The sequence below is a fragment of the Oncorhynchus masou genome, chromosome 31 (genome assembly GCF_036934945.1).
Source record: "Oncorhynchus masou masou isolate Uvic2021 chromosome 31, UVic_Omas_1.1, whole genome shotgun sequence".
NCBI lineage: Eukaryota > Metazoa > Chordata > Actinopteri > Salmoniformes > Salmonidae > Oncorhynchus > Oncorhynchus masou.
Genome location: NC_088242.1, coordinates 92,760,586 through 92,787,460, shown reverse-complemented (window position 1 = coordinate 92,787,460; position 26,875 = coordinate 92,760,586). Strand labels below are relative to the sequence as shown.

Below are 26,875 nucleotides of genomic sequence, written 5' to 3'. Positions count from 1 at the left end.
CAAGTCATTTTCCAACAATTGTTTACAGACAGATTATTTCACTTATAATTCCCTGTCTCACAAATCAAGTGGGTCAGAAGTTCACAAACACTAAGTTGACTGTACCTTTAAACAGCTTGGAAAATTCCAGGAAATTATGTCATGGCTTTAGAAGCTTCTGATAGGCTAATTGACATAATTTGAGTCAATTGGAGGTGTACCTGTGGATGTATTTCAAGGCCTACCTTCAAACTCAGTGCCTCTTTGCTTGACATCATGGGAAAATCAAAAGAAATCAGCCAAGACCTCAGAAAAAAAATTGTAGACCTCCACAAGTCTGGTTCATGCTTGGGAGCATATTCCAAACGCCTGAAGGTACCACGTTCATCTGTACAAACAATAGTACGGAAGTATAAACACCATGGGACCACGCAGCCGTCATACCGCTCAGGAAGGAGATGCGTTCTGTCTCCTAGAGATGAACGCACTTTAGTGCGAAAAGTGCAAATCAATCCCAGAACAACAGCAAAGGACCATGTGAAGATGCTGGAGGAAACAGGTACAAAAGTATCTATATCCACAGTAAAACGAGTCCTATATCGACATAACCTGAAAGGCCGCTCAGCAAGGAAGAAGCCACTGCTCCAAAACCGCCATTAAAAAGCCAGACTACGGTTTGCAACTGCACATGGGGAAAAAGATTGTACTTTTTGGAGAAATGTCCTCTGGTCCGATAAAACAAAACTAGAACTGTTTGGCCATAATGACCATCATTATGCTTGGAGGAAAAGGGGGGAGGCTTGCAAGCCGAAGAACACCATCCCAACCGTGAAGCACGAGGGGTGGCAGCATCATGTTGTGGGAGTGCTTTGCTGCAGAAGGGACTGGTGCACTTCACAAAATAGATGGCATCATGATGGAAAGTTATGTGGATATATTGAAGCAACATCTCAAGACATCAGTCAGGAAGTTAAAGCTTGGTCGCAAATGGGTCTTCCAAATGGACAATGACCACAAGCACACTTCCAAAGTTGTGGCAAAATGGCTTAAGGACAACAAAGTCATGGTATTGGAGTGGCCATCACAAAGCCCTGACCTCAATCCCGTAGAAAATCTGTTGGCAGAACTGAAAAAGCGGGTGTGAGCAAGGAGGCCTACGAACCTGACTCAGTTACACCAGCTCTGTCACGGGGAATGGGCCAAAATTCACCCAGCTTATTATGGGAAACTTGTGGATCGCTACCCGAAACATTTGACCCAAGTTAAACAATTTAAAGGCAATGCTACCAAATACTAATTGAGTGCATGTAAACATCTGCCCCACTGGGAATGCGATGAAAGAAATAAAAGCTGAAATAAATCCTTCTCTCTACTATTATTCTGATATTTCACGTTCTTAAAATTAAGTGTTGATCCTAACTGACCTAAGACAGGGAATTGTTACTAGGATTAAATGTCAGGAATTGTGAAAAACGAAGTTTAAATGTATTTGGTTAAGGTGTATGTGAACATCCGACTTCAACTGTATATAGAAATAAGTGCATGTTACAACTTGGATCAAGCTATCTTGTGTGCTTGTTAACGCCAAACATTTACGACCATCTACATATACATGACCTGTTGGTATCCTTCCAATCGCAACCAGTAAGCAGCTTTCAGGATAAGGAAGTACATTGTTACGCTTGAATTTGAGCCTCTTGACCATCTGAAATCCCAGGGTGTTTCTAGTCTTACCATGTAGACCCTGTATCCGTTTTGATTGAATATTAACCACTAAGCTAAGACTCAAATAGCTATGAAACAAATGGCGTGGCTATTAGGCTATGAAATAACATTGACTTTTATGGATTGAACTCCAGACTGAAGTTTCTGAAAGGCTGTGGTGTATTATGCTGGTGATGTTTCCTTTGGGTGTCTTGGCAGATCACAGCTGGTCTGGACTCAGTGGGCCGGATACAGATGAGGACGCGGCGTACTCTCAGGGGCCACCTCGCCAAGATCTATGCAATGCACTGGGGCACCGACTCCAGGTCCGGCAATGCTTCTTCTGATACTATAGTACTACTATACTTCAACTACTACAATACTACTTCTACAATACTTCTACTACTACTACAATACTTCTACTACTACTACTACTACTACAATATTTCTACTACTACTACTACCACCCTATTTATAGTACTACTACTACTATTACTACCACTACAATACTTGTACTACTACAATACCTCTACTACTACAATAACAATATGTCTACTACTACAATAATTATACTACTACTACTACTACTACTACAATACTTCTACTACTATACTTCTACTACTACCAATACCATAGTACTACTACTACTACAATACTTATACTATACTGCTACACTACTTAGACTATACTACTACAATACTTATACTTTAATATTACTATACTACTACTATACTTGTACTACTACTATAGTTCTACTACTACTATACTACTACTTCTATTCGGCTACTATACTTATATTGACATAATACTTCTACAATACTACTACGCTGTTACTACTGCAATACTACTACTTATAAAATACTACTATACTTATACTACTACTATACTTCTACTACTACACTAATAATATTCTACTATACTACTACTATTACTATACTTCTATTGACATAATCATTCTACTACTACATTACTTCTATTTATATAATACTTCTACTACTTCTACACTATTTATACTACTACAATACTTCTACTACTATACTTCTATTGATACTGATATTTTATCTCCCTTGATTCTAAATGTTTTTGTCCTTTTTATTTTTGCCTAAGTCCTATGAGGTAACTCTAATGAAAAGCACTATAGAAATGAAATGTATTATTATTAGTACTACTACTAGTTTGTACCACTACTGCTACTATACTACTAATATACTACTACCACTATGGCTGCTATACTACACCACTACTACTACTACCACCACTACTATCACCACTACTAAAACTACATATTCTTAAGCACTGGCTGCTTGTGTCCTGTGGGTTTTGGACAGAAAGTCAAAAGTTCCTTTCACTGTTAGAACTGGATTGAATCCATAACTAGCTATGTGCTACTAGTTCAATACTACGCCACATGGAGCAGAGGCACATTTTTAACCAATCACAGTACTGTTGCCATGCGGACTGGTACAGTCACATCGACTGATTTCAAATTGATACTCTGATTTTAAATCTGAGCCATTGGAGTACAAGTATGTATGTTTTACCGGTGCTCATTCGTACAGCTCCCAAATACATCCGATTTGTGCATCTGCACTCTGAGTGAACCACCTGGAGGACAAACAGCCTGTGTTTATTTTATATACAGTAGTTGACATTTTAGCAGCACAGCTCTCCCTTTATTGAGCGCTTGGCTCGCTTCAGATGGGGGGGGGGGACAGGGACAGGACAACCCACTTCCTATCACTGGAGAGATGGAAACACAGACAGTGGGTGGCAGGGAAATGGGGGGGTCTCCATCTCTTTCTGTCCCTAATTTTCTCTATCATTACCTCTCTATTCTTCCTCTGTCGCTCTATTGGTTTCCTTCCCCCGTCTCTCCACCTTTCTCTCACTCTCCCTCTCTTTCTCTTCCTGTCTCCCCTCTCGACTGTAGCGCCTTTTAGATAACTGAGGCAATTAATATTACATGAAATGGCTCATCCAAAGTGGTGGCTATCCTGGAAGGCTCGTACAGCGATCCTGGCATGTGGGGTGTCCCACCAGAGTGTGTGGGGGCGGGGGGGGGGAGTAGAGGTCTCCGGAGTCACACCGTATTTAAACTGCTTTGGAAGCAGAAGGTTTTCTGGCTACATTAGTTATGCATGCATTAGCTGTCCTCTAACTAGCTCCATTGCTTTTTTTTGTATGCCAGTGTGATGTGATGACAGGTCAAACCCTTCAATATAATGAAACCATACTCTCTGTCGTCTAGGTTACTTGTAAGCGCCTCCCAAGATGGCAAATTAATCATTTGGGACAGTTACACAACTAACAAGGTAAGCCTTACATTATACTGCACCTGCGTAACCTCTCTCAAATAGTGAGACGTTATACTGCACCTGCGTAATCTCTCTCAAATAGTGAGACGTTATACTGCACCTGCGTAACCTCTCTCAAATAGTGAGACGTTATACTGCACCTGCGTAACCTCTCTCAAATAGTGAGACGTTATACTGCTCCTGTGTAACCTCTCTCAAATAGTGAGACGTTATACTGCTCCTGTGTAACCTCTCTCAAATAGTGAGACGTTATACTGCTCCTGTGTAACCTCTCTCAAATAGTGAGACGTTATACTGCTCCTGTGTAACCTCTCTCAAATAGTGAGACGTTATACTGCACCTGCGTAACCTCTCTCAAATAGTGAGACGTTATACTGCTCCTGTGTAACCTCTCTCAAATAGTGAGACGTTATACTGCACCTGTGTAACCTCTCTCAAATAGTGAGACGTTATACTGCTCCTGTGTAACCTCTCTCAAATAGTGAGACGTTATACTGCTCCTGTGTAACCTCTCTCAAATAGTGAGACGTTATACTGCTCCTGTGTAACCTCTCTCAAATAGTGAGACGTTATACTGCACCTGCGTAATCTCTCTCAAATAGTGAGACGTTATACTGCACCTGCGTAATCTCTCTCAAATAGTGAGACGTTATACTGCACCTGCTTAATCTCTCTCAAATAGTGAGACGTTATACTGCACCTGCGTAACCTCTCTCAAATAGTGAGACGTTATACTGCACCTGTGTAACCTCTCTCACATAGTGAGACGTTATACTGCACCTGCATAACATCAAAGACAAACGGACACCAGTAAAATACCTCCTTGCTATCCTCGTTGTCCTTGGTTCTTTTCTGCATACTGTCTTACGTTCTACTCCTGAGTGATTAAGTTAAGCATGGTTGGGTTCAACTCAATTTCCAATTCGGTCATATCAGGAAGTAAATTCGCCCTGACTTAAATAAAGGTTAAATAAAAAAGTGAATTTGTCTGAAAGAATTGCCTCCTTATTTTCTATATTTTCTAGGATATTTCTATTCCCGAATTTGAATGTCAATTCACTTCAGGATGGATCCTAACATAAGATCTGAACCCATAACTTGAACTTGGACTTTGGATGCCACAATACAGGTTATGTGTGCAGAGCTCAAGTTAGGATTTGGTCCTTTCTGAATGGACAGAATTCTCGTTTGTTCAGCCCTGGTGCTAACAAGCGTTAAACAATAATGTGTGTGTGTGTGTTCCGTAGATGCATGCCATCCCGCTGCGCTCCTCCTGGGTGATGACCTGTGCCTACGCGCCCTCTGGGAACTACGTGGCGTGCGGAGGCCTGGACAACATCTGTTCTATCTACAGCCTGAAGACCCGCGAGGGAAACGTGCGCGTCACCCGCGAGCTACCCGGACACACAGGTACACACTGGAGAAAGCTTCTTTTTTTTAGAGAGGCGGAATACTGCCATTTTAGAGAGGAAATGGAACCATTTCAACTCATCAACGTCTTTGATTGGTTCAAGCCCAGTTTATCTTATACTAAGAACATTTCATTTTAAAAAGGATGCTCTGAGAACCGCTATGAAATGTAGCGGTAATGACATAATATGGTATTGATGTTAATACTGCGTATTTAGCCCGAAATGGTTATTTTCAACCTCTATTTTTCAGGCTATTTGTCTTGCTGTCGTTTCCTGGATGACAACCAGATTGTCACTAGTTCCGGGGACACAACCTGGTGAGTTTATTGATGTAGTGTGGGAGGAAGAACACAACTTGACTCTCTAGATCAGGGGTACTCAAGTACTATTCACCACCTTCCGGAGACACCTGAAACCCCACCTCTTCAAGGAATACCTAGGATAGGATAAGTAATCCTTCTCACCCCCCCTTAAATGATTTTGATGCACTATTGTAAAGTGGCTGTTCCACTGGATGTCAGAAGGTGAATTCACCAATTTGTAAGTCGCTCTGGATAAGAGGGTCTGCTAAATGACTTAAATGTAAATGTAAATGTAGATGGTTTTAGAGTTCATTTCCTGTAATTCTACACATTTCGCAGACCAACAAATGCCAATCCCTGACCTAAACTGGAACAACCATTTCAGTAACGGGTGGATTAGTTTAGAATTATTTTAGTTATTTATCTTAGTATGAGATCAATTAATCAATCAACGTGCGTGCAGAAACATAGATATTATATACCTGCAACAAAGCATTCTGGGAAGAATGATTATGAGGCCTCTTCCAGGTCTTTTCACACAGAGAACAGAGTGGGCTCCCGAGTGGTACAGCGGTCTAAGGCACTGCATCTCAAGTGCTAGAGGCGTCACTACAGACCTTGGTTCGATTCCAGGCTGTATAACAACCGGCCGTGATTGTGAGTCCCATAGGGCGGCACACAATTGGTCTAGTGTCGTCTGGGTTAGGGTTTGGCCGGGGTAGGCCGTCATTGTAAATAAGAATTTGTTCTTAACTGACTTGCCTAGTTATATAAAGGTTAAATAAAATAAATAAAAAACTGAAATTAATTCAACTCAGTTGAGAAACCACAACACCGTGTAGTTTTGATTCAAATGACATTTAATTTATTCTCCACGTGGTGTCAATTTCAATCCCGCTGGCGTTAACCCCACTAGAAGCAACACTCAGATATAACACTGGTGTTAACCCCACTAGAAGCAACACTCAGATATAACATTGGCGTTAACCCCACTAGAAGCAACACTCAGATATAACATTGGCGTTAACCCCACTAGAAGCAACACTCAGATATAACACTGGTGTTAACCCCACTAGAAGCAACACTCAGATATAACACTGGCGTTAACCCCACTAGAAGCAACACTCAGATATAACACTGGTGTTAACCCCACTAGAAGCAACACTCAGATATAACACTGGCGTTAACCCCCACTAGAAGCAACACTTAGATATAACACTGGCTTTAACCCCCACTAGAAGCGACACTCAGATATAACACTGGCGTTAACCCCACTAGAAGCAACACTCAGATATAACACTGGCGTTAACCCCACTAGAAGCAACACTCAGATATACCCTTCAACACTTTTTACCTTAACATCTAGATTTTTACCTTAACGCCTGTGTGTGTCAGACTGTAACACACACACACACACACACACACACACACACACACACACACACACACACACACACACACACACACACACACACACACACACACACACAGGAGAAACCAGTGCACCTCCCCATTCATCATCCAATCATTTCAAGTCTCAACATCTTCCCTGTACCCTCATACCTCTTCTCTTTCTCCCCCTCACCTCCCTCCCCTCCCCCTCTTTGTATCAGTGCTTTGTGGGACATCGAGACGGGTCAGATGGCCACCAGCTTTACGGGCCACACGGGGGACGTGATGAGCCTGTCCCTTAGTCCCGACTTCAAGACCTTTGTGTCGGGGGCCTGTGACGCCTCCTCCAAGCTGTGGGATGTCCGGGACGGCATGTGCAGGCAGTCCTTCACTGGCCACGTGTCCGACATTAACGCTGTCTGCGTGAGTAGTAGACCCAGGAGTTATATAGTGTTTTGATATGAATAACTTTTACATTGTAGGATGGTAATTTACATAGAGCACACAATCATGTTATCATAAAGCTTTCCAGACCAGATACCACAAATATTATATTTGGTACCGAATATCACATTCACTTTTTTTGCTAACATCGCCAGAAAAAGATACAGATTTGTCTGACAATGTAATCTGATTCTTATTCAAGTAAAAAGAAGACAACCTGAAAATGGATTGTAGGATATAAGGAAACTAAATGGGTCTTTCTACAAATAGACTACATTTTGGGTAGTTTAACATTTTACATTCTGTCATAAAGAGTACATGTTCAACTTCATAAAAAAACATGTTTTCCCATCTCAAGGGGTAAAATTTAAAAAAGACTATAGTAAGTGCCATTTAAAGTGCAATTAAGTAACAGATTAGACTTTATCACAGTTGAGGCTTTTATTTGAAATTTGTCATAAATCCCCTTGTGACAGGGAAGCTTGTTGTGTGCAACAGGGATGGGCAATTGAATGAAAGCTTCACAAACAGCCTAGAAATGTTTTAACAATTCACTTCATTCTGGTTGATGTGTTATGTTTCATGCATTCCGTTTTCCACCACAAAAAAAATAAGGGAATAAAAAACACGATTTGACTATTATCTGTATAATTCCAGGTATCTCGATCTTGCCAACTAGCGACACATTTGAACCATTCTGGAAGTTGGTTCCAGTGGTGAACAGCTTTTACAGAAAATTCTTACTTAAACTTCACGATCACCTTACACTAACATAGATTATTATAAATCATCATGTCACATTAGATGAAGCAGTGAATGTAGAAAATGTGTAAGATAAAGTACACTGTTATAACTTAATTCACTATACCTAACCCATTCTCTCTTGTTATAACTTAATTCACTATACCTAACCCATTCTCTCTTGTTATAACTTAATTCACTATACCTAACCCATTTTCTCTTGTTATAGCTTAATTCACTATACCTAACCCATTCTCTCTTGTTATAACTTAATTCACTATACCTAACCCATTCTCTCTTGTTATAACTTAATTCACTATACCTAACCCATTCTCTCTTGTTATAACTTAATTCACTATACCTAACCCATTTTCTCTTGTTATAACTTAATTCACTATACCTAACCCATTCTCTCTTGTTATAACTTAATTCACTATACCTAACCCATTCTCTCTTGTTATAACTTAATTCACTATACCTAACCCATTTTCTCTTGTTATAGCTTAATTCACTATACCTAACCCATTCTCTCTTGTTATAACTTAATTCACTATACCTAACCCATTCTCTCTTGTTATAACTTAATTCACTATACCTAACCCATTCTCTCTTGTTATAACTTAATTCACTATACCTAACCCATTCTCTCTTGTTATAACTGAATTCACTATACCTAACCCATTCTCTCTTGTTATAACTTAATTCACTATACCTAACCCATTCTCTCTTGTTATAACTTAATTCACTATACCTAACCCATTCTCTCTTGTTATAGCTTAATTCACTATACCTAACCCATTCTCTCTTGTTATAACTTAATTCACTATACCTAACCCATTCTCTCTTGTTATAACTTAATTCACTATACCTAACCCATTCTCTCTTGTTATAACTTAATTCACTATACCTAACCCATTCTCTCTTGTTATAGCTTAATTCACTATACCTAACCCATTCTCTCTTGTTATAGCGTAATTCACTATACGTAACCCATTCTCTCTTGTTATAGCTTAATTCACTATACCTAACCCATTCTCTCTTGTTATAGCGTAATTCACTATACCTAACCCATTCTCTCTTGTTATAGCGTAATTCACTATACCTAACCCATTCTCTCTTGTTATAACTTAATTCACTATACGTAACCCATTCTCTCTTGTTATAACTTAATTCACTATACCTAACCTATTCTCTCTTGTTATAGCTTAATTCACTATACCTAACCCATTCTCTCTTGTTATAGCTTAATTCACTATACCTAACCCATTCTCTCTGTCTTTGTGGTGCAGTTCTTCCCCAACGGCAACGCCTTTACCACGGGCTCGGACGATGCCACCTGCCGCCTGTTTGACCTGCGCGCCGACCAAGAGCTGATGATGTACTCGCACGACAACATAATCTGCGGCATCACCTCGGTGGCCTTCTCCAAGAGTGGCCGTCTGCTGCTGGCCGGCTACGACGACTTCAACTGCAACGTGTGGGACACCCTCAAGGCCGAGCGTGCAGGTACGGTAGTGGAGGGGGCCGCACCAGGCCATTAATTCAAATCCCTTTTTTAAATTTTTTTAAACACAACCTTTCTTGGTCCCCCCTTAAGGTTTTATGCTAGGGATTCATTTGGCAGTTGCACTCATCGACGGAAACGTAGTCGGTACATAGTTGATCAAACACTGGCTGTACGTTCACTCACAATGACTCCCCCTTCTATTGTTCCCCTTGCTCTCTCCATCTCCACGTCTCTCTCTTCTCTCACTTCTTCTCTCTTCTCTCTCTTTTCTATTTCTAGGTGTCCTGGCCGGTCACGACAACAGGGTGAGCTGTTTAGGCGTGACAGACGACGGCATGGCTGTAGCCACGGGCTCATGGGACAGTTTCCTCAGAATCTGGAATTAAACCCTCCAGCTCACGTCCTCCTCTCCCCCCCCTCCACCATTCCACCCACCCATACTGCTGGGCTTGGACTTGAGGGTGAACACTGTCTCCCACCACTAACGTCCCGTCCACCACCTCCCACCTTCCACCCGTCCAATCCACAGCCAGAGTAACAACTCTTTCTACATTTTTTTTTACCCACTTATTAATTACACAGAGCTCTCAGCACCCACAGGTAGAATGACCAAGCAAAGAAGAAACACAACCTCGCATCCCCTCTTGTTTTTGGACAGGTGAAGCACTAGAGCGCATGTTACCGTGGTTACCGCCAAATTAGAGGACAGTCCCGTGTGTAATATGTAAATGTATATATAAATACAGTATATATGCATAGCATTATGTGTGTGTGTGTGTATATATATGCATATATAATGTGTATGTATATATTTTTGTAGTTTTTACCCCACCCTTTTTGTTTTATTTGCCTTACATTGTTTAATGTATATAATATTCACAGTACTAGACGATAACACAATTCTGATTTTGTCACTTGCCTCATGTACAACATAATGGACATTTCTGTGTGTGTGTGTGTGTGTGTGTGTGCGCGCGCATGTGTGTGCATGTGCACGTGTGATGGTCTACCGGCAAAGGCATGCACACATGTACTGTAACTAAAATACTGTATATTCATGTTGATGATAGGTAACGATATGAGTTATGAGCTGTTGGCATTCCTCTCAACAAACATGTTGTTTTTGGAACACAACTGTTGTGGTCGTTTTGTAGAGACTAATAACGTTAGTTTCTTTTTAGTCATGCCGCAGTTTTAGCCAAATTCCTTTTTCTAGAAACGAGTTCATCTAGGCTGTGATACACAGCCACTGTAGTTGTTGGAGGCACAGTCTCTCTGCAGTCTAACAAACTCAAAACAGCGTGAAGCGTACAGCCTAAAGCCCTTTACAAACGGGGTCTTGGGCTACGTTCAAAACCGCGATTGTATGGTAAATAGTATTACATCACGCCCACGCCTTGCAAAGCAACAATAGTGTGATATGTAATACATATGTTGCGATCAATTACTAATAGAGGCTTTACTGCATATACCCCAAAGGCCTTTACATTTAACCTTTATTTAACTAGGCAAGTCAGTTAAGAACAATCTCTTATTTACAATGGCGGCCTCCATCTGACCACTGAGGATAGGGGAAATCTCGGGCCCAATGGTATCAAACTGACAGGGGAGGGTTCCAAGGAATGTGATCCTGGGGCTACTGTGAGCTCAGGCCTGTATCATAGGACTAAAGCAGTACAGAGAATTGGAAATGCTTGCAGTCTATACAGTCTCTACCAGAGGCTGGTCAGTCGAAGCATTAAGATGTGAAAAAAATAACTGCTCAATGAGCTGTGAGTAAATCCTTGTCATTCCTTCCCCTGAGTGGACTCGAGGGAAGATGCCTTTAATAGCTTATTGCTATGTCATCTTCAATTTTTATTTTAGAAGCTCTTGATAAACCATCAACAGGGTGGTTTAGTTGAGTGAGTAACATTAAAGCTGTTGGTTTAAAAAATCTTGTCACTAAAAATCAGCAGTGCCACCATAAAGCCTGTAATGTTATTATAAAAAAAATGTTGGTCCATATCTAACACTTTTCTTCCCTCCCCCTCACCAAAACAAACATTATCAACAGTTTTAAGTATTGCTGGAGAAGAAAGTAAACTTGGTAGAGGGCTCGATTATGCTCCTCAAATGTAAACAAAGAACACATGCAACATACTTCCCAACAGCAGGGAGAAGGTACAGGTAACTGCTAAAATAATGTAAATGAGGGATACAAAGTGTATTGAAAGCAGGTGCTTCCACCCAGGTGTGGTTCCTGAGTTAAGAAATTAACATCCCAGCATGCTTAGGGTCATGTAGTAACATTCTGGGCAGGCCATTATTTTGGCTATCGTGGCTATGCCCCCCCCATAGGATGACAATGCCCCCATCCACAGGGCACGAGTGGTCACTAAATGGTTTGATGAGAATGACAACAATGTAAGTCCCTATTCCATGGCCGTCTCAGTCACCAGATCTCAACCCAATTGAATACTTGTAGGAGATTCTGGAGAGGCGCCTGAGAGCGTTTTCCACCAACATCAACAAAACACCAAATGATGGAATTTATTGTGGAAGACTGATGTCGCATCACTCCAATAGAGTTCCAGACACTTGTAGAATCTATGCCAAGGTGTATTGACGTTCCTCTGACAGCTCATGGTGGCCCGACACCTTAAACACACTTTATGTTGGCATATTCTTTATTTTGGCAGTTGCCTGTGTCTCTCACAAGACTTTTGTTAGTTTGTGCCATCAGTCATCTTCCGTTGTCCTCGCAAGAAAACTTTGGTTTGGAGACAACACTTGAATGAGGGTACCTATTTTTTTAGTTATACACCCTAACTTCCTAAACCACTATATATATATATATTTATATATATTAGTACATGCATTGGATCCATGTGGTTCGTATTAGAATGATCTGTGGCTTGAGATCATTCTGCCAATCTCATTGCCAACATTGACCGGAACTGGCCAGAAACTCAGATGTTGGGCCTGTAGTTCAAGCCTTCACTTTTTCCAACATTTCAGTTGACCTCAATCACCCAGTTGCCTAATGAGGCGCCACTATTTCAGTGGGCCCCAAGAGAACGTTAGAAGATAATTGTCTCGTTTAGAAAAATTGGCACTGGGTAAAGAATGAGGCAGGCTTTAACCTGCTATAACAGTCAAATGATTTGCTGAAATCAAGCAATTGTGAAGCACAGAGCCACATCAGTACTATAGTAAACACTAAAAGCCAAGCTTAACAGATGACCACAACCGAAGAAGTGCAAACAGCATGCAGTTCTCAACAGTGCTGTATATTATTTTATACAATTCTGATTTCTACCGTACAATGTTGTATTTATTGATTACAAGGAGCACCCTGTGATCATAGTGATTTATATACGATTATTTAGTTGTATGTTTTTAGCTGCTTTACCTGGCTTTGCATTATTTAGATAAATGTCAAAGAAATGGCTGGTGGTTTATTACGCCCCGAAAACACATCGTGGAGGTGACTTGGATGGGAAAAGTACTCCATATCAGTGTTGATATTCTCACTGATTCGTGTGGGTAACATACATGTCGGTTGTTAGCTTTCACATTTGTGCCAATGTCATTCGCTGACCCGCAGCTGTGAACTGAAAACAAGTCATCATTGACAATTCATTGTTTCTCTTCGCTTGCTTACAGAAAGTGCCAGCTCCCCCCCCCCCCCCTAAATCTGAATCAAATCAATGTAATTTTATTACGCTTGGCCTGTAACAAGGTCCTCTGATGCCTGACTTCATAAAGTGCCCAATATAAGAGATGTGTCCAGAACATATGGACATTCCTTCAATGTTATTAAAACACTTTTGTTTTCCCCAAATTAAATTAATCTCATTGTGAATGATGAGGATCCAATGAGAAATGTGACCCTTTTTAAGACAGGAAAGACATAACAAAATGGCGGGATGATGTTTGGTCTCTTTTTTTTCTACACCAACATGGCTGCCAGTGAAACAATCCCCAACTCCTGAAAGCATTGTTGACTGTGTTGATTCCTCAGCTCAGACATCACCCGGGACAACAGAGCACCATAGCTATTCATGACCAAAAAAGGATGTCCTATAACACTGATAATTGAGGCTTGACCACAGCACCCTATAAGATGCACCGATATTAACGATTTGAACCTGAAATAGTGACCGCATTGAAATGTGCCTGTGCAGTCCCACTGATCGTGTTGGTTAGCTGGGACCAATGGTTTCTAGGCTTCAGTAGTCGAAGGTGCTCAACCTCCCTGTATTTGACCATGTCATTGTATTTCTTTACAGTCTTCTATAGTTGTATTCATCATATGAAACAACTACTTGGTAAGAGCAGCCATGACGAGTATCCTACCTGATAAGATGCTGAGCCTCAGGCTGCAATGAACAGTGTGCGTGATGGTTTTTATTTTTTAAGTCTCCTTGACATATATATATTCAAAGTCATTAAAAAGCCTGAGAGTGTACTGGCCTGGATTTCCAGGTCAAAGCAAAAGTAAGGAAGCAGCATGTGTTCTGTTGACTTGTGGATGGTCTTGCCTTGGGGATTGAGGTATAATATTATTAAAGCAGTATTTTTAGAGGTGCGCCTTTTACAGCTTCAGAGTTTGGAAAACGGAGGAGCGTATGTAGAGAAAAACAAACAGACGTTGATAATAAGCATTACATTTAGTGATCACCACAAACACAAAGGAAGCCTTTTGGCTGTTGGATCTATTGGGACAGTCTTAATAGATACGTCTTTTATTTATTTGTTTTGTGTTTTAAGCCAGTGAAACCCAGGGACTTGGTGCCATGATTACTCTGACAGTGCTATTGTGTGAAATTATAATCACTTGTTATGGAATAATTTTTTATATAGTCTTTTCACACCAGATTTTTTTTTTTTTTTGTATTTGTACAGTGGCTTGGTGATACTGATGGGTTGCCAGGAGTTGATATTGTAACCAATAAAAAAAGCTTTTAACCAAGGATTTACGTGTTGAAGCCTATTATGATGAGAAAAAAACTGCTACAAATTGGTTAACATGACTTTTCCAACAACAGTTGCTTGAATGCTGACCATCTACCGTTCAGTAAAAGCTTTTCTTTCAATTGTTTGTGGCTTGTGAAAGTATTCACCCCCTTGACATTTCTTCTATTTTGTTGCCTTACAACCTGGAATTAAAATATATATTTTTTTTGGAGGGGGGGGGTTGTATCATTTGATTTACACAGCATGCCTACAATTTTGAAGATGTAAAATATTTTTTTGTGAAACAAGCCAGAAATATGAAAAAAAAAACTTGAGCGTGCATAACTATTCACCCCCCCCCCCCGAAGTCAATACTTTGTAGAGCCCCCTTTTGCAGCAATTACAGCTGCAAGTCTCCTGGGGTATGTCTCTATAAGCTTGACACATCTAGCTGGGACACCAAATGTGTTTGCTTATTTTTTTTCTTTAAGCAATGCTTTTTTTCTGGCCACTCTTCCGTAAAGCCCAGCTCTGTGGAGTGTACGGCTTAAAGTGGTACTATGGACAGATACTCCAATCCCTGCTGTGGAGCTTTGCAGCTCCTTCAGGGTTATCTTTGGTCTCTATGTTGCCTCTCTGATTAATACCCTCCTTGCCTGGTCCGTGAGTTTGTGGACGGCCCTCTCTTGGCAGGTATGTTGTGGTGCCATATTCTTTCCATGTTTTAATAATGGATGTAATGGTGCTCCGTGGGATGTTCAAAGTTTAGGATATTTTTTTATAACCCAACCCTGATCTGTAGCTTCACAACTTTGTCCCTGACCTGTTTGGAGAGCTCCTTGGTGCCACTTGCTTGGTGTTGCAGACTCTGGGGCCTTTGAGAACAGATATATATATATACACACACACACACACACACACACACACACACACGACACTTCGATTGCACACAGGTGGACTTTAACTAAACATGTGACTTCTGAAGGTAATTGGTTGCAGCAGATCTTATTTAGGGGATTCATAGCAAGGGGGTGAATACATATGCAAGACCCACTAACTTTTTTGAAACAAGTTATTTTTGTTTCGCATCACCAAGTTGGACATGTCCATTACATGAAATCCCCCCCAAAATCAATTTAAGTTAGTTTGTAATGCAACAAAATAGGAAACACACCAAGGGGGGTGAATACTTTTACAAGGCACTGCACATCCCCTTTCCACTTCTAAGAAGTGGAGTCCTTCAGTTTCATTTTGAGTCGATTAGAGATTCTACAACGATTGCTATTGAGAGAGAGAAAAAAAAAGAGCATCTAGACAATTACATAGCATATAATTTTAATCAATTCTGGTAAGAGGTATTTAAATTAATTCAAGAAAACCTTGTGAAAAAAAAGTGGAGACTAATTTGACCTGTCATGATGGAACAAACAGCAGAGAAACTACAAAATGCTTCTTGTTAAGACTATCTACACAGTGTCGTATTTCCTCAGTCAGACATGGCTGATAAGTCTTTCTTCTGAAGAGAAAAGGCATTTTCTTTTAGACAAATGGATTGCCGCTGAATTCAAGAAGGTCCCTCACAAAACAACAGCTTTTATAACCGCATCTGCCTTTCACTAACTCCTGAAGTAAATGGGTTTGTGAGAGAGTTGAGACATGCGATTTCCATTCAGAGCTGAATTTGTTCTGGTTGACCTTTTGGAACTAGTACCCCATTGTAAAAAATACACGCGTTATAAAAGTTTGGACACCTACTTAAAGTTTTTTTTATTTTTACTATTTTTCTACATTGAAAAATAGCAGAGACATCAAAACTATGGAATCATGTAGTAATCAAAGTGTTAAATCAATATATGAGATTCTTCAAAGTAGCCACCCTTTGCCTTGATGGGGTATTGTGTGTCGATTGATGAGCAAAACAAAAACATTTTAGAATACGGCTGTCTGAATACTTTCCGAATGTCTTTAAAAATGATATATATATATATATATATATTTTTATTTTTATTTATTTATACATCCACACAATGGGGGTACCAGTACCAAGGGTGAACCAAAACAAATTCAGCACTGAATGAAAATCACCTGCCTACATTTGTCTAAACATACACACACACATTTACTTCATGAGTAAAAAGCATATTCACAGTTAAAAAGAGCAGTAGTTTCAATGTACAGGATACAGCACCCAACCTCATCACAGCCCAGGTTTTATGTCTCCAACTTCAGAACTGTATTCACAGTTTGAGTTTGTAACACAACAGGCAGTTGTGTTAGTTCAACAAACAGGCAGTTTGTTCTCTGCAAAGTCCTTCAATAATGTGTGTGTGGAAGACTGGACACTTCCACAAATCTCTTGGAGAAACATCTGTTTTGAGGTGGGTAAATTCCAGGAGGAACACTATCAAGCATGGACATATTCTCTGAGGGGGAGGGGAGTCCAGGCGTGGCGAGTCAATGCCAAGACAGGCTCCAGTGAAGAGGAACCAGTCTATCAATGATGGGGATTCAGATATTGGTCTGTAAAAGTCTCCAACTGCCTCTCCAACTCTGTGGCTTTGTGCCTGAAGACATGGGGGGAAAAAGCTGTTACACACAGACCACACCTATTGGTACAATATTGTTGTAGAACCAATTATAACCCAGGTCAAAACATCTACTGTAAATGAATGCCGTTCAAAAGGTTACAACTCTGACCTTTAACCCTCAATGTAACCAATGGTGAAGAAATTACATTTGAGGCAAAACACAAACACTAAACCACCACAGGCATCAAAAATGTTCAATGGTAACCATTGGGGGGTGAATTATTTTAACAGAGCTATGCAGGGGGGCAATGGTAGGGGTAACACTGGACCCAGGAGCTAGTTCGACTGACCGGAGGATCTTGGAGCGGGACTGGACGGTCTCCAGAGTCTGGACCTTGGCGGTCAGTCGGCTGATTTCTCCCTCCAGCTCCCTCTTTGTCAGGTCAACCTGCTGACACAGCCGAGCAAAGGTCGTGGCCATCTCCCTGAGCAACGCAAAGATCAAAGCATTTCATCACTTATTTTATTACCCACTTAACAGAAAAGATGGGGTGGGGGGGGGCGTAGATTTGTCCATCAGCAGATTCAGCCCTATACAATACATCAGTAGAGAATTGATTCATAAAGGAAGTGTTAAGCCTCGTATGTAGATGTTTCTTAACTATGAGTTACTGTACTGGGATTGAGGCCTGCAGATGTCTGAATGAACAAGTTCTACCAAGACAGATGACACAGGAATATTGACTGACAGCTGTTTTCATACCTTCAAACGCAGTCTACAATAGAAACAAACCTTGATGTCAGGGGAAACTTCCCCTTTAAGAGAGTATCCTTATTCCCAGAGGTGCAGACTACTTACTGCTGAACCTGGTGGCTGCAGTTTGCACTGGTGAAGCTGACAATCAGCTGCAGCTTCTCTGTGGCGTAGTCCACAAACTGGCGCTTCAGGGCGCACTCCTTGGCCTTGGTGGTCCACGTGAGCTTCTCCCACAGGTAGAGCAGGCCGTACATGGAGGCCGACAAGGCTATGAGCCGCCAGCCCACCGTCCGCCACACCTAGGACACACGCGGGAGAGGAGGTGGGTTGTAGTTTGAGCAGTGTACCTCTATGGGTTGACAGGCCTAATCTGGGGGTGTTGTTATAAAATAGTTTCCAAAACACTGAAGGGAAGTTGAAGAGCAGCACCCACCTACATTCTGGAAAAACAAAGTTGTATTTTTGTGGGGAGAAATAAAGTATTCCGTCATCTGCCTCTTCCAGCTTGATTAAAGCCCTACAGTGTAGCCCTGTATAACTGTAAACAAGGTTGCCAGATCGGTGACCTGGAGGGTGGGTGCAGAAAGACAACTACTCACCACTCCTCCGACGATGACCATGCTCATGGATGTGCGGGAGGCGAGGGAGGCCAGATTGGTGGCCACGGATATCATCAGGTCCTCCTGGGAGAGCGCGGTGTCCTGGGGCTGGGCAACGGCAACACTGGAGGGTCCGCTGGAGGGTGTGGTGGACAGGGAGCGCGTCATCTGAACAGGACAGGAGAGAGACAGACACAGGCTTACCGAGTGTGGTGGGATTCCTAATATTACATACTAAACCTGGGATGTTATTGAGACGATGTAGGAAATTAACTACCAGTTCATTTGAATAAAGAACCACGAGATGATAACCTGGGTTCCAAACTGACCCATTGTTTCACTGGTCAGATGGAGCATGTCATTTAGAACTCAGTAACTTCAATAAAAGCCAGAACATGAATGGAACAGAAAGAGAACGACACATTTAGTTTATATTTTTGAAGTGGTATCGATGGCATGTCTATTCTATATCATTCATTACATGTTAAAACATATCTACGAGGCATCTATTTCAGTCATGTTTAAACATAGACAGTACCAGTCAAAAGTTGGGACACCTACACATGCAAGGGTTTTTCTTCATTTTTACCATTTTCTACATTGTAGAATAATAGTGAAGACATGAAAACTACATGTTTCCATGTGTTATTTCAGTTAACAAAAAATGTTTTTGTTAAATCAAAATATATTTTATATATTTGAGATACTTCAAAGTAGCCACCCTTTGCCTTGATGACAGCTTTGCACACTCTTGGCATTCTCTTAAACAGCTTCATGAGGAGGTCGCCTGGAATGCTATTCAATTAACAGGTGTGCCTTGTTAAAAGTTATATTTGTGGAATTTCTTTCCTTCTTAATGCGTTTGAGCCAATCAGTTGTGTTGTGACATGGTAGGGGTGGTATACAGAAGATAGGGCTATTTGGTAAAAGACCAAGTGCATATTATGGCAAGAACAGCTCAAACAAGCAGAGAAACGACAGTCCATTACTTTGAGACATGAAAGTCAGTCAATGCGGAACATTAAGAACTTTGCATTTGAATAAAGTGCTTTTAGTCGCAAAAACCCAGCGCTACGATGAAACTGGCTCTCATGAGGCGCGCCACAGGAAAGGAAGAGCCAGAGTTACCTCTGCTGCAGAGGATACATTCATTAGAGTTAACTGAACCTCAGAAATTGCAGCCCAAATAAATTCTACAGAGGTAGAGTAACAGACATATCTCAACATCGACTGTTCAGAAGAGACTGCGCGAATCAGGCCTTTATGGTCAAATTGCTGCCAAGAAACCACTCCTAAAAGGACACCAATAAGAAGAGTCTTGCTGGGTCCAAGAAACATGAGCAATGGACATTAAGACCGGTGGAAATCTGTCCTTTGGTCTGGAGTCCAAATTTGAGATTTTTGGTTCCAACCGCCGTGTCTTTGTGAGACGCAGACTATTAGAAAAGCATTCCAGGTGAAGCTGGTTGAGAGAATGCCAAGAGTGTGCAAAGCTGTCAAGGCAAAAAGGTGTCTATTTGGAAGAATCTGTTTAACACTTTTTTGGTTACTATATGATTCCATGTGTTATTTCATAGTTTTGATGTCTTCACTATTATTCTCCAATGTAGAAAATAGTACAAATAAAGAAAAACCCTTGAATGGCAGTGTCAGAAGGAAGCCCATAAAAGTGGCAGACTCCAGTCACCCAAGTCAGACTTTTCTCTGCAACCGGTACCGGAATACCAAGCCTAGGACCAAAAGGCTCCTCAACAGCTTCTACCCCAAGCCATAAGACTGCTGAACAATTAATAAACTCGCTACCGGACTTTTTACATCCACCCCCCTTTGTACACTGCTGCTACTCGCCGTTTGTTACCTATGCATAGTCCCTTCACCCCCGCCTACATCTACAGATTACCTCAAATATCCTGTACCCCCCCACACTGACTCGGTACCGGTGCCCCCCTGTATATAGCCTCATTCTTCATTGTGTTACTTTTTATTATTACTTTTTATTTTAGTCTACTCGGTAAATTGTTGTTTAAGGGCTTGTAAGTAAAGCATTTCACGGTAAAGTCTACACTTGTTGTATTCGGCGCATGTGACAAATAAAGTTTGATTTGATGAGTAGGTGTCCAAAACTTTGACTGGTACTGTATACATAAAAGTATGTGGACACCCCTTCAAATTAGTGGACTCTGATATTTCAGCCACACCCATTGCCGACAGGTATAAAATTGAGCGCACAGCCGTGAAGTCTACATAGACAAACATTGGCAGTAGAATGGTCTTATTGAAGAGCTCAGTGACTTTCAACGTGGCCCGTCATAGGATGCCACCTTTCCAACAAGTTAGTCCATCAAATTTCTGCTCTACTAGAGCTTCCCCAGTCAACTGTAAGTAGTGTTATTGTGAAGTGGAAATGTTTAGGCGCATCAATGGCTCAGCTGTGAAGTGGTAGGCCACACGAGCTCACAGAAGGAGACAGACGAGTACTGAAGCACCTCGTGTGTCACAAATGGTCTGTCCTTTGTTGCAACATTCCCTACAGAGTTCCAAACTGCCTCTGGAAGCAACGGCAGCACAATCATTGGTCACTGGGAGCTTTATGAAATGGGTTTCCATGGCCGAGCAGCCGCACACGAGTGCAATGCCAAGCGTCGACTGGAGTGGTATAAAGCTGGCCGCCATTGGACTCTGGAGCAATAGTGAAAATCACGCTTCACCATCTGGCAGTCCAGCGAACAAATCTTGTTTAGTCGGATAGCAGGAGAACGCTACCTGCCCCAATGAATAGCGCCAACATGTAATGTTTGGTGGAGAAGGAATAATGAATGGTCTGGGGCTTTTCATGGTTCGGGCTAAGGCCCCTTAGATCCAGTGAAGGAAAAATCGCAATGCTGCAGCATACAATGACTTTCCAGACAATTCTGTGCTTCCAACTTTGAGGGGCCTGTACAGAGCACTGACCTCAACCCCTATCAAACACCTTTGGAATGAATTGAAATTCCAACTGCGAGCCAGGGCTAATTGCCAAACATCAGGGCCCGACCTCACCAATGCTCGTGGCTGAATGGAAGCAAGTCCCTGCAGAAATATTCCAACATCTAGCAAAAAGCCTTTCCATAAGAGTGGAGGCTGTTATAGGGGGGGACCAACTCTATATTAATGCCCATGACTTTGGAATGAGATGTTTGACAAGCAGGTGTCCACATACACTTCATGACCAAAACTATCTATACAACACCAAGAACATATCACCAATCCTCACCAATGACTGTTCCTCAGCCTTGGGTTTTGTGATGCTTGATTAGACATGGAAACAGAGGTGGACACAGATGAAGACACAGATGGAAGAGAGAGTAAGAGAGGTGGACGCGGTGATTGAACCCTGCACTCTGGGAGTTACTTTCAACCCACCCATGTGTTTTAACTGTGGTTACCTGAAGATGCTGGTCAACCAGTATCACAACTCTTAACCATTGAGCACAGTCATAACATGCCATTCCTTATATACAACATAATACACTACAGATGACATCTATCCCCATTGTTTCTCACACTCATGCCTTACTGGAATAAAGTGAAGTTGCCCCCTACACGCTGATCTTGGGTCAGTTTTGCATTCCCCCTCCACTCACCAATGGTTATGGTTAAGATTGGTAGAGGAAGCTGATTCTAGCTCTGCACCAAGGGGAAACTTCAACCCTGGAGCCACCTTACCGGGAAGTTCTTGTCGACCAGCATAAGGGCCCGATTGGCGTTGGTGGGCCCCAGGAAGCGGTTGACCAGCGCCGTCCAACCCATCGAGAACTGGAACTCTATGTTTTCCTGGAAGTCCGAGCAGAGCGTGGCACAGTTCAAGTCGTAGCTCAGGTCAAATTTGTGACAGGGCACCAGCATCTGTATCTGGTTCTGAACAGCAGGGGGCAGCAGAGGCTGCAGACTCTCTGGTGGTTGGAAAAAAAGGAAGGAAACAATGACACCAATCTAGAGCAGGGGTATTCAACTAACCCTACGAGTTGAGAGCCTGCTGGTTCTGTTCTACCTGATCATTCATTGCACCCATCTGGTGTCCCTGGTCTAAATTAGTCCCTAATTTAGACCAAGGGGGGGGGCAGTGGAACTGTCTTCAAGGTCCAGAGTTAAGTTTGACGGGTCTAGATGACATCAGACCCAAACAATTTGAATGCTTCCTGATTTCCTTGAAGTCAAAGATTTGACAGAACTGGATCAGTGGAAGCTGTGTTATAGAACCTGAATTGGCACACTATTCAACTGTTACAAAAAGGGCCCTCCTTTCCACAAGTGTCTAAAATACACAATGATCCAAGAGGGATAGATGGGTGAGAAGACAGCAATATGGAACAATCCTGTTGCGTGCGCGAGGCGTATTTTCCCCTCATTCAATTGGTTTACTCCCTTCAGCAATAGTTCCAGTCCTGAACATTATAGAGGTCAATAACATTGACGACAGTCTGCTTTGACTGGTAGCCGTGTCACTCACACACCTCATGACAAACACTGGGGGGGGGGGGGGGGTTGTGAGCCGGTGTCATGACCAAACCCGATCCCAGATCAGTTTGTGCTAACAGATCTAAGACCAGACAAGTCATGAACAGGGCTAGCCTAAATATAGTATTTATTATGGGGTTGTGTTACATGGTGCACCATCTACCTACCAATCACGTCTCACTGGGGAGGACTGCTCCCTCCCTACCGATCACGTCTCACTGGGGGGGGGGACTGCTCCCTACCTGCCGATCACGTCTCACTGGGGGGACTGCTCCCTACCTACCGATCACGTCTCACTGGGGGGGGGGGGGACTGCTCCCTACCTGCCGATCACGTCTCACTGGGGAGGACTGCTCCCTACCTACCGATCACGTCTCACTGGGGGGGACTGCTCCCTACCTGCCGATCACGTCTCACTGGGGAGGACTGCTCCCTACCTACCGATCACATCTCACTGGGGAGGACTGCTCCCTACCTACCGATCACGTTTCAATGGGGGGGGACTGCTCCCTACCTGCCGATCACGTCTCACTGGGGAGGACTGCTCCCTACCTACCGATCACATCTCACTGGGGAGGACTGCTCCCTACCTACCGATCACATCTCACTGGGGAAGACTGCTCCCTACCTGCCGATCACGTCTCACTGGGGAGGACTGCTCCCTACCTACCGATCACGTCTCACTGGGGAGGACTGCTCCCTACCTGCCGATCACGTCTCACTGTGGGGGGACTGCTCCCTACCTCACTGGGGAGGACTGCTCCCTACCTGCCGGTCACGTCTCACTGTGGGGGGACTGCTCCCTACCTCACTGGGGAGGACTGCTCCCTACCTTCCGATCACGTCTCACTGGGGAGGACTGCTCCCTACCTGCCGATCACGTCTCACTGGAGAGGACTGCTCCCTACCTGCCGACCACGTCTCTCTGGGAGGACTGCTCCCTACCTGCCGATCACGTCTCTCTGGGAGGACTGCTCCCTACCTACCGATCACGTCTCTCTGGGAGGACTGCTCCCTACCTACCGATCATGTCTCTCTGGGAGGACTGCACGGAGGCGTTGACGGCGTTGGAGCAGCGGAAGGCCAGGTTCTTACCCATGCCCTCCTCGATGTGGCTCAGCAGCTCCTGTAAGGGAGGGTCAGGTGGTCATGGAATGGTTGCAGAAACAGAGTGCGTAGAAGAGAGGTCACTACTGAGATGTTAAGAGTCCTGATGGTACTAACCTAAATGCGCTACATCAGTGACAACGCTTCCATTTCATGGAGAAGACCTGTGTGTTAGTCATTGGTGTAATGGTACTCAAACTCACTGATTTGTAGCGCTTGAGGATGTCGGGCAAGGGGTGGAAGTCCGAGCGGAACTCCTCGATGAGCACGTTGAGACGACAGATCTCTTCGCCCATGGCGCTGGACACCTTGAGAAAACAGTTGTGTCAGTACCTGGCTAAAACAAACATTTTTAACAATCAGGGGTAAGTAACCCTTGGAATGGATTGAGGATTAGTGCTGTATTAAATCCATAAAATGCCGTTGGCAGCATGACCAGGAAAGGCCATTCCCTGCAGTGTTGAGGCTTTAAGGGATTTCAAAACATATTGTAAACAGTTATGTTATTCGATGGCCACGGTTTACCTTGTTCTCCACCTCCACTGTGACAGCCTTGATCTTCTTCTTGATGTCTTCTATGAGCAGCTGGAGCTGGTTCGTCACAAATTCCAGACGGTCAATCTGGTACTCACGGTCCTCCAATGAGGCCACTCTACAGGACACACAGGAAGTGATAAGGTGTAGTAAATCCGTGCTTCCACAGGAAGTGCAAAGGTTTGTGTTCCAATATCCATATTACTTAGAAAATGCACTGGGCCTGCCCTGTTGGAACCCACCTCACATTCTAAAACATCTTAGCATTGGACAACAATTGCTAAATCATACATGTTACCGTTTCCATACAAAACATTTTGGGAATGACTGACTAAACAGAACATCCAGGAAGAAGAGGGATGGGCTGTGAGCGGATGGATCAGAGGACACTCACCTCTTCTCTGCTGCCTTGATGTTGATGGCGTCCATGATGGCTTTGACCGTTTCAGTGATCTGCTTGGCCCTGATAGTGTGCTGCTCAAACTTTGTTTTCACTGCTGACTGCGAGATACACTCCTGGGAGGCCATATAACACACGTTACTGTGACAGGGGGCTGCGACACGACCTACTGGGCTTTTCAACCTACTGAGGCGAGCCCAACCAAGCTGTGCTGGCCTGATTGCGCCATAAGCATCCACCATAGTTTGAAAAGGACCATGTGAAGCCAGAACAGTTTGGTTCGGGTCAGCGCGTGTGAAAAGGGTATAGGCAGGACAAAAAAGGACGAGATATACACCTGCTGCCGCAATTTATGTAGGATTTTGTGGAATAAATCAAGTGGGGAAAAAAAAAAAAAATTCCGGCAGCAGCTCTGCATCTCAAGTCTCACAGCCCCTTGGTTCTTAGGCTCACAGTAACGTGTTAGTGTAGACATAGCAAAATCATAGAAGTACAGCAATTCTAAGAAAGGGAGATCAGGAAATACTAAACATAAAACAACTCTGACCAGACAAAATGCAGGCAAAAGAACGCAACAAATGACAGTGAACAGAATGAAAATTAAACTGAATGAAATTGATGATCCTCGCTAAAGCAAATCTAGACTTCAGCAATGAAGACGCAGATTGATGGTAATATGCACATTGATTGGCCTAAGCAGGGAGTCAGCGGGGCGGGCTTGGATTGGAGACGTGTGATTGGTGGAGAGACGAGTAGTCTGGTGATGAGGTGGAAAGACTAGAGTTGTTTCTCACAGCACAGGATCATAGAGATACAGTGATTAGAATGGTTCAACACTACTATCTGCAGTGGCACGAATATAATCTAGCTAACCTATCATCACACAGCTTTCCCTTCAGGTGTCCGACCCTATAGAGGTAAATGGTATGGGGCAGCGTAACTAAGCTGAGCTATAGACAAGGAATTCTCTATCGCTAATCTTTTCTCTGCCATAACAAGCACACACACACACTTTGACACAGTTCTGTCTCTCGTCCAACACGGGCTCCAACACGATGTTCAGAATCCCACCGGAAAAGCCAGGCCAGAGAATTCAGAGAGACAGAGCCTGGTACGCCTCACTCTGCATGTTCCGAATGTCCTAGGCTGCAGCCTGAGGAATAGTCACTTTTTGACTTGACTACACATTGTTTTAACGGTCATTTTGATTGCTTGGAATATGTTTCATTGTACTTCTGTCATTTCATTTTACATTCATACTGTGGGGCTCTTTTATTAAATTACGTTGTATTTAAATCATTAAAACCCATCGGAGGCTTGAGAACGAGTGGTGTTAGACATTGTCACACCCCACACACAAACACTTGCCTCAAATATCCTCTCGAAACTCTGGAACTCCTTGAGCCTCTCCTGGAAACCTTCGGCTAAAGCTCCACCTGGGAAACATCATATCGTCATCCAAAGATCACCACATCTCTCCAAAACTGAGTCTAGCACCATTTTGCCTATAAACTACTACAAAAATAAATAATAATTTTAAAAATTAAAAAAAGAGGAGACACATCACTTTTGTATCAGTTAGCAGTGAATTAAAAACCATGGGGAAAGAGCTCTGCAGAGCACCGCTTTGGTCCACTCGCTTTTGAACGGTGGTGGTCAAACACCTGAAAGATCCAAAGTGAAATATCCCTTTAACCTAGAAAGTAGAGGTTGACC

General features: G+C 42.7%; 2 protein-coding genes across 6 annotated transcripts in view; one reads left to right on the top strand and one right to left on the bottom strand.

Annotated features, from left to right (window-relative positions):
- The window catches only part of LOC135524755 (guanine nucleotide-binding protein subunit beta-4), a 49,870-nt gene extending 35,114 nt beyond the window's left edge, over positions 1 to 14,756 (top strand). For all 4 annotated transcript variants that reach the window (XM_064952559.1, XM_064952557.1, XM_064952558.1 and 1 more), the window contains exons 4-10: positions 1,903 to 2,009; positions 3,932 to 3,995; positions 5,246 to 5,408; positions 5,661 to 5,727; positions 7,326 to 7,527; positions 9,579 to 9,795; positions 10,076 to 14,756. In XM_064952559.1, coding sequence (XP_064808631.1) covers positions 1,903 to 2,009; positions 3,932 to 3,995; positions 5,246 to 5,408; positions 5,661 to 5,727; positions 7,326 to 7,527; positions 9,579 to 9,795; positions 10,076 to 10,182 — 927 coding nt within the window. In that variant the 3' untranslated portion in view covers positions 10,183 to 14,756. The remainder of the gene's footprint in view (positions 1 to 1,902; positions 2,010 to 3,931; positions 3,996 to 5,245; positions 5,409 to 5,660; positions 5,728 to 7,325; positions 7,528 to 9,578; positions 9,796 to 10,075) is intronic.
- Positions 14,757 to 16,055: 1,299 nt separating this feature from the next.
- The window catches only part of LOC135524754 (mitofusin-1-like), a 28,475-nt gene continuing 17,655 nt past the window's right edge, over positions 16,056 to 26,875 (bottom strand). For both annotated transcript variants that reach the window (XM_064952554.1, XM_064952553.1), the window contains exons 9-18: positions 26,528 to 26,595; positions 25,154 to 25,275; positions 24,751 to 24,877; positions 24,429 to 24,533; positions 24,142 to 24,244; positions 22,327 to 22,553; positions 18,622 to 18,789; positions 18,125 to 18,321; positions 17,616 to 17,750; positions 16,056 to 17,301 (exon numbers count right to left, since the gene is read on the bottom strand). In XM_064952554.1, the coding sequence (XP_064808626.1) occupies positions 17,232 to 17,301; positions 17,616 to 17,750; positions 18,125 to 18,321; positions 18,622 to 18,789; positions 22,327 to 22,553; positions 24,142 to 24,244; positions 24,429 to 24,533; positions 24,751 to 24,877; positions 25,154 to 25,275; positions 26,528 to 26,595 (1,322 nt within the window). In that variant the 3' untranslated portion in view covers positions 16,056 to 17,231. The remainder of the gene's footprint in view (positions 17,302 to 17,615; positions 17,751 to 18,124; positions 18,322 to 18,621; positions 18,790 to 22,326; positions 22,554 to 24,141; positions 24,245 to 24,428; positions 24,534 to 24,750; positions 24,878 to 25,153; positions 25,276 to 26,527; positions 26,596 to 26,875) is intronic.